This window comes from Xenopus laevis, chromosome 1L, assembly GCF_017654675.1.
Source record: "Xenopus laevis strain J_2021 chromosome 1L, Xenopus_laevis_v10.1, whole genome shotgun sequence".
Classification (NCBI taxonomy): Eukaryota; Metazoa; Chordata; class Amphibia; order Anura; family Pipidae; genus Xenopus; species Xenopus laevis.
This window is the reverse complement of record NC_054371.1, coordinates 228,492,718-228,505,170: the sequence shown is the minus strand read 5'-3', so window position 1 is coordinate 228,505,170 and position 12,453 is coordinate 228,492,718. Positions and strand designations below refer to the sequence as shown.

Here is a 12,453-nt window from a genome sequence, read left to right as displayed (position 1 = left end):
ATAACAAGAGTATTTTAATTGTATTAACAAAAGAGCTAGGAAATCCGAACTAAAGGCTCCCCTACATAAAAAATGTAGGGAAGAGTAAGGTGTATGTATTGAGTGCAGAAAGGCTTTGCTGTAAGTTCTGTAAACACATGCACAGGGCAGGTCAACACAGTCACTGGTGCAGATATCAGAGATCCCAAGTCTGTCTCTGTGTTTGTCCCATTTGCAAAATAAATAAAATAAATAGAAAAGATAATGAAAGTCTGTACAGGAACCTGGCTGGGGAAGGGCAGACATGCACACAGCTATATGCTGCTTTCATTTTCGTGTAGGATTTCCAGATCCCAAGGGGTTTCTGCCTGGGTTTCCTTTTTGGGGAGGAGCAGGTGCAGGGGGCAGTTTTCTCTTTGTTTGGGGAGTTTTGTTTTTGCTCTTGAAAATCCTGTTGGGGTCCAGTTTGTTCATGAAAGTGTCAGGTTCTTCAGGCACCGCTGTGGCTTCAAAGGTGATGGGTCTGTACGTGTTGAACCATTGCTGGAAAGCAAAAGCCAAGGTCACTTTCATGGCGTGTCTAGTTATCAGGTGGATTTCCCATGAACCTGGAGCTGGATTTGCCTTCAACTGTCATCTATTCTAGCAAGCAGTGTAGTGAGTCCTGAGGCTGGTATAAAGTACAGATCTCCCATGTGCTTCAGGTCTGGACTGAGAATAAAAATAGGCCCTGGCATTTCAGGTACAGAGAGGCCCAAACAACCCCCACCAGCCCAATAAATAGTGAGTGTCTAAGGCAACTTACAGCAGCCCCTCTGGCATTTGCCAGAATCTACAGATTGCCAGTCCTGCTCTGCCTGCTGCCCTCACTCACAATAACAGGCACTCCTGCTTTATGTATGGCATGCTGGGTACATCTTTTCCACTTACTGTAGCTCCTCTTACAGGTATCACAAAGGTTCTTACCTTGGCCTGAGGGCTCAGTCCGTAACTGGTGAAAGCATACTGCCATTGAGGTAGCCCCAGGTGGGACAGCAGTAGCCGGTAGTAGGAAGTAAAGTTATGGGTCAGGAAATGCCAATAGAGAGCCCTGTCCAGGAACCAGATTTCTGGGTCAGATGCTGCCCCTCCTAGGATATTGCAAAGACAGACAAACTCAGCAAACACAGAGAAAGTGATCCAATAGCAACATTCATATTAAGGCAATATATATATATATGGCAGCACTGCAGGATTACAGGTGTAATATACTGTAAGGGTGGTGGCCGATGGGGAGATTAGTCGCCCTGTGGCAAATCTTCTCTACTGCGGGCGACTCATCTCCCTGAAATGCCTTCCCGCTGGCAAGAATGCGAATAGCTGGCAGGATGGCAAACGTATTGCTTCTGAATTTCCGAAGTTGCTCGAAGTTTCCTAGTGAGGCAATTTCAGAAAATTAAGCGATACGTATGCCATCCCGCTGGGTGGCTAATCTCCCCGTCTGTCACTGCCCTAAAGGTGGCCATACATATAGAGATCCGCTTGTTTGGCAATTTCACCAAACGAGTGGATCTCTCCCCGATATGCCCGATATCGGGATGATCCGATCATGGGCGCTAGGGCCCAACAATCGGATCATACGGGTGGTCTGATCACATCAATAAACAGATCCAACTGGATTTTTACCCCTGCCCGATCAACATCTGCCCGACTTTCAGCAAGATATCGATTGGGGAAGCCCGTTGGAGGGTCCTACACACGGGCCAATAGGCTGCCAACTTGCTCTGTCTTTTATCGCCCAATGTATGGCCAACTTAAGAGAACTGTATGAAAACAATAACCACAAAGCATGTGACTAGCTACCATCTAGCACTGTAACAACAACCTACTCTCTGCACTCACCTGACTCTGAGGTTTTATAAACCAGACACACTTTCCCATTGCTGCTGCACGGATCCAGTTCAAAGATCACATTACGAGAGTCAAAGTGTGGCTGCTCCAGGCAACCTGCGGAGAGTAATGGGAAATATGTGCTGAAGCAGCAGAACTGTAAATAAAAACAGCAATTGAGGTGTTTCGCCTTCACTGATTCAGTTATACCATGTGACACATACAAATAGAATGAGGGGTAAGGGGTCTGTAATAAATACTTTACAGATTACAGAGTTTTCATTCATATATAAAGGCTGGCGCTTGCTTTATACCTTCTTCCTCAGGCTCATCCTCCAGGTCAGCAAGTGTTGGTGCATTGGGCAGGGCGTATACAGAGGAACCTCCCAGGCGGAGCAGATCCGAAATGCTGTTAATTACCATAGATCCCACTTGGACGGTGCTGTCTGCAAACATAGGGAGAGCTGTTGTGACATAGGGCAAGTAATAGAGCATAGGAGACCCAGTACTCAGGAGTTAGAACGGCCCATACTAGAAGCACAATAACGCTGAAGAACAGGGATAAATAAATACAAGCAGTTCCACAGGAGGTTATTCAGCAACGGACTGTCCTTTCTAAGCAATTTCCACCAAAACGACCTCATCACAGTTTAGTAGAGGTCCCCAGAGTGTTGGCCTAAAGGGTTAATAAGTCATGTGTGTGTGTGTGTGTGTGTGTGTGTGTGTGTGTGTGTGTGTATATGAACAACTTAGTGACATATTAACACAGAGAATGACAGGCTTTCAGCACAATCATAAGTGATAAGCAGCGAATAGACTAATCCAGGACTTTTATTGCTCGCAGACCTTGCTGTAAGTACAAGCATAATAACCCTGTAAGTGATGTATTTACAGATTATTCTATAACATAACAGAATGGAAAAACATTCAGGTAGAAGTAAAGCAATAATGGTATTAAAGGCAAACTTTGTTTACGCAGAGTAGATTTCTACTCCAATGTACCATAACATTATCCTGCTGAATTGTGCTTAGTACAGGGAATACCTATACGGCCATAGTTTTATTGGATCTCCCTATACAGACTATGAGCAAACTTAGGGACTGTTCCTGCTGAATTGTGCTTAGTACAGAGGAATACCTATACGGCCATAGTTTTATTGGATCTCCCTATACAGACTATGAGCAAACTTAGGGACTGTTCCTGCTGAATTGTGCTTAGTACAGGGAATACCTATGCTGCCATAGTTTTATGGGATCTCTCTGTACAGACTATGAGCAAACATAGGGGACTGTTCCTGCTGAATTGTGCTTAGTACAGAGGAATACCTATGCTGCCATAGTTTTATGGGATCTCTCTGTACAGACTATGAGCAAACTTAGGGACTGTTCCTGCTGAATTGTGCTTAGTACAGGGGAATACCTATGCTGCCATAGTTTTATGGGATCTATGAAAATGCAAGCTGAAAAAGTATAGTGTGAACTCCCTGCTAAGGTGCAAAACTGAAACAGTGACCCTGTGTCACCATCAATGTTTCTTTTATTTACTTAAACTCACCATCCAGCTTGACGCTCCAAGACATGAGGAATCCATCGGTCATCAGATAAAAATTCTTCAGATCATCAGGCAGAAAGCAGGAGTTCCTCTACAAACATATATTAGAGCTTTAAAAGTGGGTAATAAACACCTGGTCCTTGTATAACAAACGCCTAATAACCTGCAAATCATTCAAGTCAGGCTCCCTCTCAGTTAAACCCCCTGTATAACAAACTCCTCCTAATCTGTAGGTCAGAGAAATAGGCTCCCACTCATTTGAACCCCTGAATAACAAACTCCTCCCAATCTTAAAGGAGAACTAAAACCTAACTAAAGAAGTAGCTAGAAATGTTGTACATGATGTTTTGTGCTTCTGTGCCAGCCCAAGGCAACCACAGCCCTTTAGCAGTAAAGATCTGTGTCTCCAAAGATGCCCCAGTAGCTCCCCATCTTCTTTTCTGCTGATTCACTGCACATGCTCTGTGCTGCTGTCACTTACTGAGCTTAGGGAGCCACTCACAATATACAGTACATATAGAATAGAAATGTCACAATATAAGGCTGATTAGTAATTAATACAGATAATTACTACATGGCAGCACAGAAACCAGTGCAATTAGCATCAGAATTGAATAATCAGCAAACCTGTAGCATCAGCTTATATTACAGCCAGGGAAGCTCATTTTCTGCTGGATAATTAGTGACGAGCCCTAAGCTTAGCTTCTCAACAGCCAATCAGAGCCCACTGAGCATGTGAGTGTCACAGACACTTTCCAAGATGGTGACCCCCTGTGACAAGTTTGAAGTCCTGGATCATTGCTGCTATTGACAAGCTCAAACTTTAGCCTTGTGCAATAAGTTCACTATATAAAATAGGACATTTTTAGCCACATTCATTTAGGGTTTAGTTTTCCTTTAAGATACAGGCAGCACATTTTGCCCCTGTAAAAACCAACCCATAATCCATTGCCCTTGTTAATAATAAATAAAAGAAAGGCTTCTGTGAGATAAAAGGACTTCCTATTGGTTTATGGGCCCGGTTAGTGGCATGGAAACGGTTTGTTCCAGCGGGAGAAAGTGCTCATTGCTTCGTGGAGGTTTACCATATTTATCATTGTTTGACTTTAATTAGTGACACCAATTATTAGGCATTATCAGCTTGAGGGACTGGAGAACACAAGATAGGCATTGCTTTATGGCCAACTAGGGAAGGTAAGGGGACATTGCTAAAACTATATTTAAATCCTAATATTTTCATGACGTCATAAATGTAAACACGACTCACCTGGGCGGCACTGGTTGTGATTTAAAGGGGAAGTATTTTTACAATATTATAGATGTACCTATTCTAGGTAACTTCAATTGATCTTATTTTTTATATTGTTTGGGGGCTTCCTATTCTGTTCCTCTTCAGCCTACGGTTTAAAATGTCATCTGGGTTCTGGGTGTCACAACAATAAACTTAAGGGAAACAAAAGATTGACATTTTTATTTTTCTCTGCAGATTATTCTAGTCATGCTCTCTTTTTTGTATCTCACATGCTCTGCCTGGTTTCTAGGGGTATAACAGATTTACCAACCAGATAACAGTTTGGGATTCGGGGTGAATCCTTGAAAGTTTCAGCCGAATAACAAACCAAATCCAAATCTTAATTAGCATATGCAAATTATTTTACTTCCTCGTTTTTTGACAAAAAGTTACGCGATTCCCCTTCCTGGCCCTAATTTGCATATGAAAATTAGGATTCAGATTAATTCCTGCTGAGAAAGGCCAAATCCTGGGCAAATCGCGAACCTTATACTGGATTCAGTGCATCCCTAATAAAAATGCTAAACGAAAAATAAAATACTTCAAATACCACAAAATATTAAAATCTGTAGAACACTCGCTAACTGTCCGAGTATTCTGTCAAGCCTACCAGGCTCACGCCCCACAGGGAACATAGGGCAGGCAGAGTATGACAAAGGGAACATAGGACAGACAGAGTATGACACACACAGGGAACATACGGAAGGCAGAGTATGACACAAACAGGGAGCATAGGACAGGCAGAGTATGGCACATACAGGGAGCATAGGGCAGGCAAAGTATGGCACATACAAGGAGCATAGGGGAGGCAGAGACAGGGAAACCTTTCATGACTCTAACATGAACAGTTCATACTGTACTACATACAGTGACACAATACTGGTGCCCCTTTAGCAGTTTGTATGAGTGTGAACAGGTGAACAGTGTGGGCAGTTTCAGTCTGGGTCTGAGGGTGAACAGTACAGGGATGTAGAGGTGTGGGTCACAGGCCAATTGTGGCCAATAGGCCACCAGTTGGAGAGCTCTGTTATACAGCAAGTGATACTACTGTAATTTGATAATGGAGTGTGCCATCTAGTGGTAAACCTCAGTACCTACCTAAATAAATTTGCTCTTCTGATCTGACAATTGGCTCAGCTGTAAGCACACCCTAGCAATCCAATAAGAACTCAGAACACATGCATTGCTGGGCCCCACTTTGCTAATGGTGGCCATGTTAGTGGCAGGTAGGATCAGCAAATAATATTAAAGGGGAAGTATCGTGAAAATGAAAATTTAATATTAGCTTCCGCATACTGTCATAAGAAACTTTTTAAATACAATCAATTAAAATTCGTTACTGTTTCTGAAATAATCAAGTTTATCTTCACCATTCCTCTCTCAGCATCTGTTTCTCCTCACTCTGTCTTCATTCAGGAGTTGGTTGTCAGATGAATGATCCAATATATCTTATAGGGGGCTCCTTTTGCACAGAAAATGAATTAGAGCTCACTCTATTAAACTCACCAGACATCATGTCTCTCTACATGCAGGATTTGTGCAAAAGGCAGTTATTTTGTTAAATTTTGTGTGTACTGGAATCAGTTATTTGAGTGAGCTCTAATACATCTGCTAGGAAAGGAGCCCCCCTATAAGATATATTGGATCTAACTGTCAATGAATATCTGACACCCAACTGCTGTATGAAGACAGAATGAAGAGAAACAGCTGCTGAGAGAGGAATAGTGAAGATAAACTTGATTATTTCAGAAACAATGCAGAATTGTTAACTCATTGTATTTAGAAAGTTTATTACTTCAGTATGAGGAAGCTTATATTAAATGTTTATTTTTCGCAATAGTTCCACTTTAATATGAATCAAGTATACCTGTTCCCAGGAAACAATCAAGTGGCGTTCGGCAGGGGCCCTCTCATCAAACTTCACCTCAGAGATGCCAGGGGAAGATTCTGTAAGGATTAAGAACAAGGTAAGAAATTGGGCTCATGCTGTTTATTATCAGGCTAAAAAGGCACAGAGAAATATTAAACTGCAAGCCCATCAAGTTCAGTCTGTTGCTTAATTCTAATAAAAGTCAAAACCTGGTCAGCAGCATCTGATCCCAGAATGGTGATTGGTTAACCAGTTGGCATTTGTTTAATAATCCTAATTATATATAGGATAGGAAACGATCTACTTAATTGCATAATGCCAACAGTAAAGTTTGGTGGCTGTTTCGATGGTTTGTGCTCAGGCCTCTGGTTTCAGTGAAACCTTAAGGTTACAAGAATCCATCAACATTTCTTACAATTCGGTGCTTTCTATTTTGTGAAAGCATTTGGGGAAGGCTCTTTCCTGTCTCAGCACATGGATGCCCCCATGCACAAAGTCACTTCTCTACAGACTGGGTTACTGGGTTTTGTAGCCAAACTATGGGAATTTTGTGAAGTGCTCTTTTGTACAATGCTTTAGTCGTAGGTATCAAATCTCCCTCGATGCAGAGAAATACATTACAATAAAAGCGGATGGTGCCTTTATGTGCTACACATACATTTTGGCAGCAATACATAACTGACCTTTAGTGCATAATGCCAGTTTAGCCCTGCCCATTCCCTGCTGCCTGTGAGCTGACATTTATTGCTGGAGGAGTGGGAGGCAGAGATATGACATTTATTAAGGCTTTATCAGGATGGAGAAAACTCCCACTGCAGTCTTCAAAAGCAAATATTTTCGTAATGCTGCTCACTTCCCTGCTTACTGGTCTCTGCTAAACTAAGCACCGCATTGCGCTGCCAAATGGGTACCAAACCCAGTCTATTACTAATACAATAATGCCTGTGTACCATTACTGGAACGTATAGTCTATTAGCATTGTAGAGAGTGACTTGTATCATTATTGGAGCGTATAGTCTATTAGCATTGTAGAGAGTGACTGTGTATCATCCTGGAACGTATAGTCTATTAGCATTGTAGAGAGTGACTGTGTATCATTACTGGAGCGTATAGTCTATTAGCATTGTAGAGAGTGACTGTGTATCATTACTGGAGCGTATAGTCTATTAGCATTGTAGAGAGTGACTGTGAATCATTACTGGAGCGTATAGTCTATTAGCATTGTAGAGAGTGACTGTGTATCATTACTGGAGCGTATAGTCTATTAGCATTGTAGAGAGTGACTGTGTATCATTACTGGAGTGTAGTGTAGTCTATTAGCAATGTGGGAAGGTGTCTGGGTATCGGAGCCTATAGTTTATTAATAACATGGAAGAGTGCCTGGGTGCTGTTACTGGATCTTACAATCTATTATTATTGTGGAAGAGTGGATGGGTACTAGAGCTTGCAGTCTTTTAGTAATGTGTGAGAGTGGCTACTGGTACTGGAGCTTATAATTAATTAGTAATGTGGGATAGTACCTGGGTACTAATGCTTATTGTCTATCAGTAGTGTGGGAGAGTAGCTGGTTATTATAACAAATAGTCTAATAGTAGTGTGGGAGAGTAGCTGGTTACTATAACAAATAGTCTAATAGTAGTGTGGGAGAGTGGCTGGGTATTATATCAAATAGTTTATTAGTGGTGTGGGAGAGTGGCTGTGTACTATAGCAAATAGTCTAATAGTAGTGTGGAAGAGTGGCTGGGTACTTTATCAAACAGTCTATTAGTAGTGTGGGAGAGAGACTGGATACTGGAGCTTTTGGTCTATTAGTAGTGTGGGAGAGTGGCTGGGTACTATATTAAATAGTTTATCAGTAGTGTGGAAGAGTGGCTGTGTACTATGGCAAATAGTCTAATAGTAGTGAGGGAGAGTGGCTGGGTACTGTATCAAATAGTCTATTAGTAGTGTGGGAGAGAGACTGGATACTGGAGCTTTTGGTCAATCAGTAGTATGGGAGAGTGGCTGGTTACTATAACAAACAGTCTAATAGCAGTGTGGGGGAGTGGCTGGGTACTATATCAAATAGTTTATCGGTAGTGTGTGAGAGAGAATGTGTACTATAGAAAAATATGCCATCAGTAGTGTGGGAGAGTGGCTGTGTACTATAGCAAATAGTCTAATAGTAGTGTGGGAGAGTGGTTGGGTACTAAATCAAATAGTCTATTAGTGTGGGAGACAGACTTGATACTGGAGCTTTTAGTCTATTAGTAGTGTGAGAGAGTGGCTGGTTACTATAGCAAATAGTGTATTAATAGTGTGGGAGAGTGGCTGTGTACTGTAGCAAATAGTCTAATAGTAGACTGGATACTGGAGCTTTTAGTCTATTAGTAGTGTGGGAGAGAGGCTGTTTATTTTATCAATTAGTAATATAGGAGAGTACCTGGAGACTCAACAATTACTTACCTAGGATTTTGCTGATGCCCAGAGTCAGTTTCTCGGTGTAAGATGCCATGTTAATGAAATGTCTCTTGCATATTCTACAAGGCCACAGATTTCTTCAAGCAAAAGCCATCAGCACTAAAATAAAGCAAAAAAGGATAAATATATCCATAGCAAAAGTATCAAATTAACTTCACCCATCTCAAAGTAATAACATAAGGCTCTGTAACATAGACATTATTATTATTTGACAAATAATGCTTCAGTTACATAGGCCCAGCCTACTCTGATATTGTCAGGCTCAGTAATACACTCAGCCTAAGATCACTGCGTTAGGTCATTTATGGAGGCTAGGCCAAAGTCAAGTTCAAATAAGGGAAAGTTGTGATCACGATTCATTTTTAAAAACATTAAGCAGGGTACAATGAGGCTGTGAATACAAAATTCACATAGACAAATACATTTAGAGCTGCAGTATTTCTGGTCAGGTGATTTCTTCCTGTTACAGTTAGAGCTGCAGTATTTCTGGTCAGGTGATTTCTTCCTGTTACAGTTAGAGCTGCAGTATTTCTGGTCAGGTGATCACTTCCTGTTACATTTAGAGCTGCAGTATTTCTGGTCAGGTGATCTCTTCCTGTTACAGTTAAAGCTGCAGTATTTCTGGTCAGGTGATCTCTTCCTGTTACAGTTAGAGCTGCAGTATTTCTGGTCAGGTGATCTTTTCCTGTTACAGTTAGAGCTGCAGTATTTCTGGTCAGGTGATCTTTTCCTGTTACAGTTAGAGCTGCAGTATTTCTGGTCAGGTGATCTCTTCCTGTTACAGTTAGAGCTGCAGTATTTCTGGTCAGGTGATCTCTTCCTGTTACAGTTAGAGCTGCAGTATTTCTGGTCAGGTGATCTCTTCCTGTTACAGTTAGAGCTGCAGTATTTCTGGTCAGGTGATCTCTTCCTGTTACAGTTAGAGCTGCAGTATTTCTGGTCAGGTGATCTCTTCCTGTTACAGTTAGAGCTGCAGTATTTCTGGTCAGGTGATCTCTTCCTGTTACAGTTAGAGCTGCAGTATTTCTGGTCAGGTGATCTCTTCCTGTTACAGTTAGAGCTGCAGTATTTCTGGTCAGGTGATCTCTTCCTGTTACATTTAGAGCTGCAGTATTTCTGGTCAGGTGATCTCTTCCTGTTACAGTTAGAGCTGCAGTATTTCTGGTCAGGTGATCTTTTCCTGTTACAGTTAGAGCTGCAGTATTTCTGGTCAGGTGATCTCTTCCTGTTACAGTTAGAGCTGCAGTATTTCTGGTCAGGTGATCGCTTCCTGTTACAGTTAGAGCTGCAGTATTTCTGGTCAGGTGATCTTTTCCTGTTACAGTTAGAGCTGCAGTATTTCTGGTCAGGTGATCTCTTCCTGTTACAGTTAGAGCTGCAGTATTTCTGGTCAGGTGATCTCTTCCTGTTACAGTTAGAGCTGCAGTATTTCTGGTCAGGTGATCTCTTCCTGTTACAGTTAGAGCTGCAGTATTTCTGGTCAGGTGATCTCTTCCTGTTACAGTTAGAGCTGCAGTATTTCTGGTCAGGTGATCTCTTCCTGTTACAGTTAGAGCTGCAGTATTTCTGGTCAGGTGATCTCTTCCTGTTACAGTTAGAGCTGCAGTATTTCTGGTCAGGTGATCTCTTCCTGTTACAGTTAGAGCTGCAGTATTTCTGGTCAGGTGATCTCTTCCTGTTACAGTTAGAGCTGCAGTATTTCTGGTCAGGTGATCTCTTCCTGTTACATTTAGAGCTGCAGTATTTCTGGTCAGGTGATCTCTTCCTGTTAGTTAGAGCTGCAGTATTTCTGGTCAGGTGATCTTTTCCTGTTACAATTAGAGCTGCAGTATTTCTGGTCAGGTGATCTCTTCCTGTTACAGTTAGAGCTGCAGTATTTCTGGTCAGGTGATCTCTTCCTGTTACAGTTAGAGCTGCAGTATTTCTGGTCAGGTGATCTCTTCCTGTTACAGTTAGAGCTGCAGTATTTCTGGTCAGGTGATCTCTTCCTGTTACAGTTAGAGCTGCAGTATTTCTGGTCAGGTGATCTCTTCCTGTTACAGTTAGAGCTGCAGTATTTCTGGTCAGGTGATCTCTTCCTGTTACAGTTAGAGCTGCAGTATTTCTGGTCAGGTGATCTCTTCCTGTTACAGTTAGAGCTGCAGTATTTCTGGTCAGGTGATCTCTTCCTGTTACAGTTAGAGCTGCAGTATTTCTGGTCAGGTGATCTCTTCCTGTTACAGTTAGAGCTGCAGTATTTCTGGTCAGGTGATCTCTTCCTGTTACATTTAGAGCTGCAGTATTTCTGGTCAGGTGATCTCTTCCTGTTACAGTTAGAGCTGCAGTATTTCTGGTCAGGTGATCTTTTCCTGTTACAGTTAGAGCTGCAGTATTTCTGGTCAGGTGATCTCTTCCTGTTACAGTTAGAGCTGCAGTATTTCTGGTCAGGTGATCGCTTCCTGTTACAGTTAGAGCTGCAGTATTTCTGGTCAGGTGATCTCTTCCTGTTACAGTTAGAGCTGCAGTATTTCTGGTCAGGTGATCTCTTCCTGTTACATTTAGAGCTGAAGTATTTCTGGTCAGTTGATCTCTTCCTGTTACAGTTAGAGCTGCAGTATTTCTGGTCAGGTGATCTTTTCCTGTTACAATTAGAGCTGCAGTATTTCTGGTCAGGTGATCTCTTCCTGTTACAGTTAGAGCTGCAGTATTTCTGGTCAGGTGATCTCTTCCTATTACAGTTAGAGCTGCAGTATTTCTGGTCAGGTGATCTCTTCCTGTTACAGTTAGAGCTGCAGTATTTCTGGTCAGGTGATCTCTTCCTGTTACAGTTAGAGCTGCAGTATTTCTGGTCAGGTGATCTCTGAGGCAGCACACAGACCATCACTAAATGGTGGCTCAAGGCAAGAGATGTAAAGGGGCAATATTTACTTAAATATATATTCCAGTTTGGCAAGATACCTTAATATGCTACTTAATATGATGTAAACTATCTGTTGCTTAAGTGTTCATTTTTGGGGGTATAATTTTCCTTTAATTAGCCTCCCCCTCCCCCGCAGGAGCCTTAGAGGAGCAGTGGTCCCAGCCCAGGCCTGAGCAAATCGAATGTATCCCTAAAACTGCCCGTAATGACTGGAAAGAAACGAGGTGCAATGGGGGATACAGGCTCTTCACACAGTCAGCCTTCCCAGTGCCCCAATAACCTCCCCTCACACACTGACAGCCCTTACCTCATCCTCCTCCGTAACCAGGATACACAACCCCCGCTCTGCATGCCGGGAAATGATCTTCCTCACTAGACAGCAGCTGCACCAATCACAGAAAAGGCCCACACCCTCCCCTTTGCATGTCGGGGAACGTAGTTTCGCTCTCAATTCTTTCTGAATGCGCAAACGCGAATAAAGAACTACATAACCCGAAGTGCTTTGCAACTATTAACATCCTGCAACAACTTCA

At 42.3% G+C, this 12,453-nt stretch overlaps 1 protein-coding gene across 2 annotated transcripts; it reads right to left on the bottom strand.

Moving 5' to 3' along the window:
• Nucleotides 1-12,449, bottom strand: tpgs2.L (tubulin polyglutamylase complex subunit 2 L homeolog). Of its 2 annotated transcripts, none has more exon segments than NM_001093848.2 (8): nucleotides 1-522; nucleotides 946-1,109; nucleotides 1,861-1,965; nucleotides 2,163-2,294; nucleotides 3,404-3,491; nucleotides 6,559-6,638; nucleotides 9,007-9,120; nucleotides 12,228-12,269. In NM_001093848.2, coding segments are annotated over 7 exon segments (834 nt in total). In that variant the 5' UTR covers nucleotides 9,056-9,120; nucleotides 12,228-12,269; the 3' UTR covers nucleotides 1-306.
• Nucleotides 12,450-12,453: the final 4 nt, after the last annotated feature.

Bases quoted from the DNA above. Each gene is read 5' to 3' on its own strand.
- tpgs2.L (XM_041581168.1), bottom strand. From the start codon at position 9,055: ATGGCATCTTACACCGAGAAACTGACTCTGGGCATCAGCAAAATCCTA. The intron at 1,966-2,162 runs GTATAAAGCAAG...TACTCTCCGCAG, and splicing joins GGATGAGCCTGAGGAAGAAG to GTTGCCTGGAGCAGCCACAC. The intron at 1,110-1,860 runs GTGAGTGCAGAG...GCAATATCCTAG, and splicing joins TTATAAAACCTCAGAGTCAG to GAGGGGCAGCATCTGACCCA.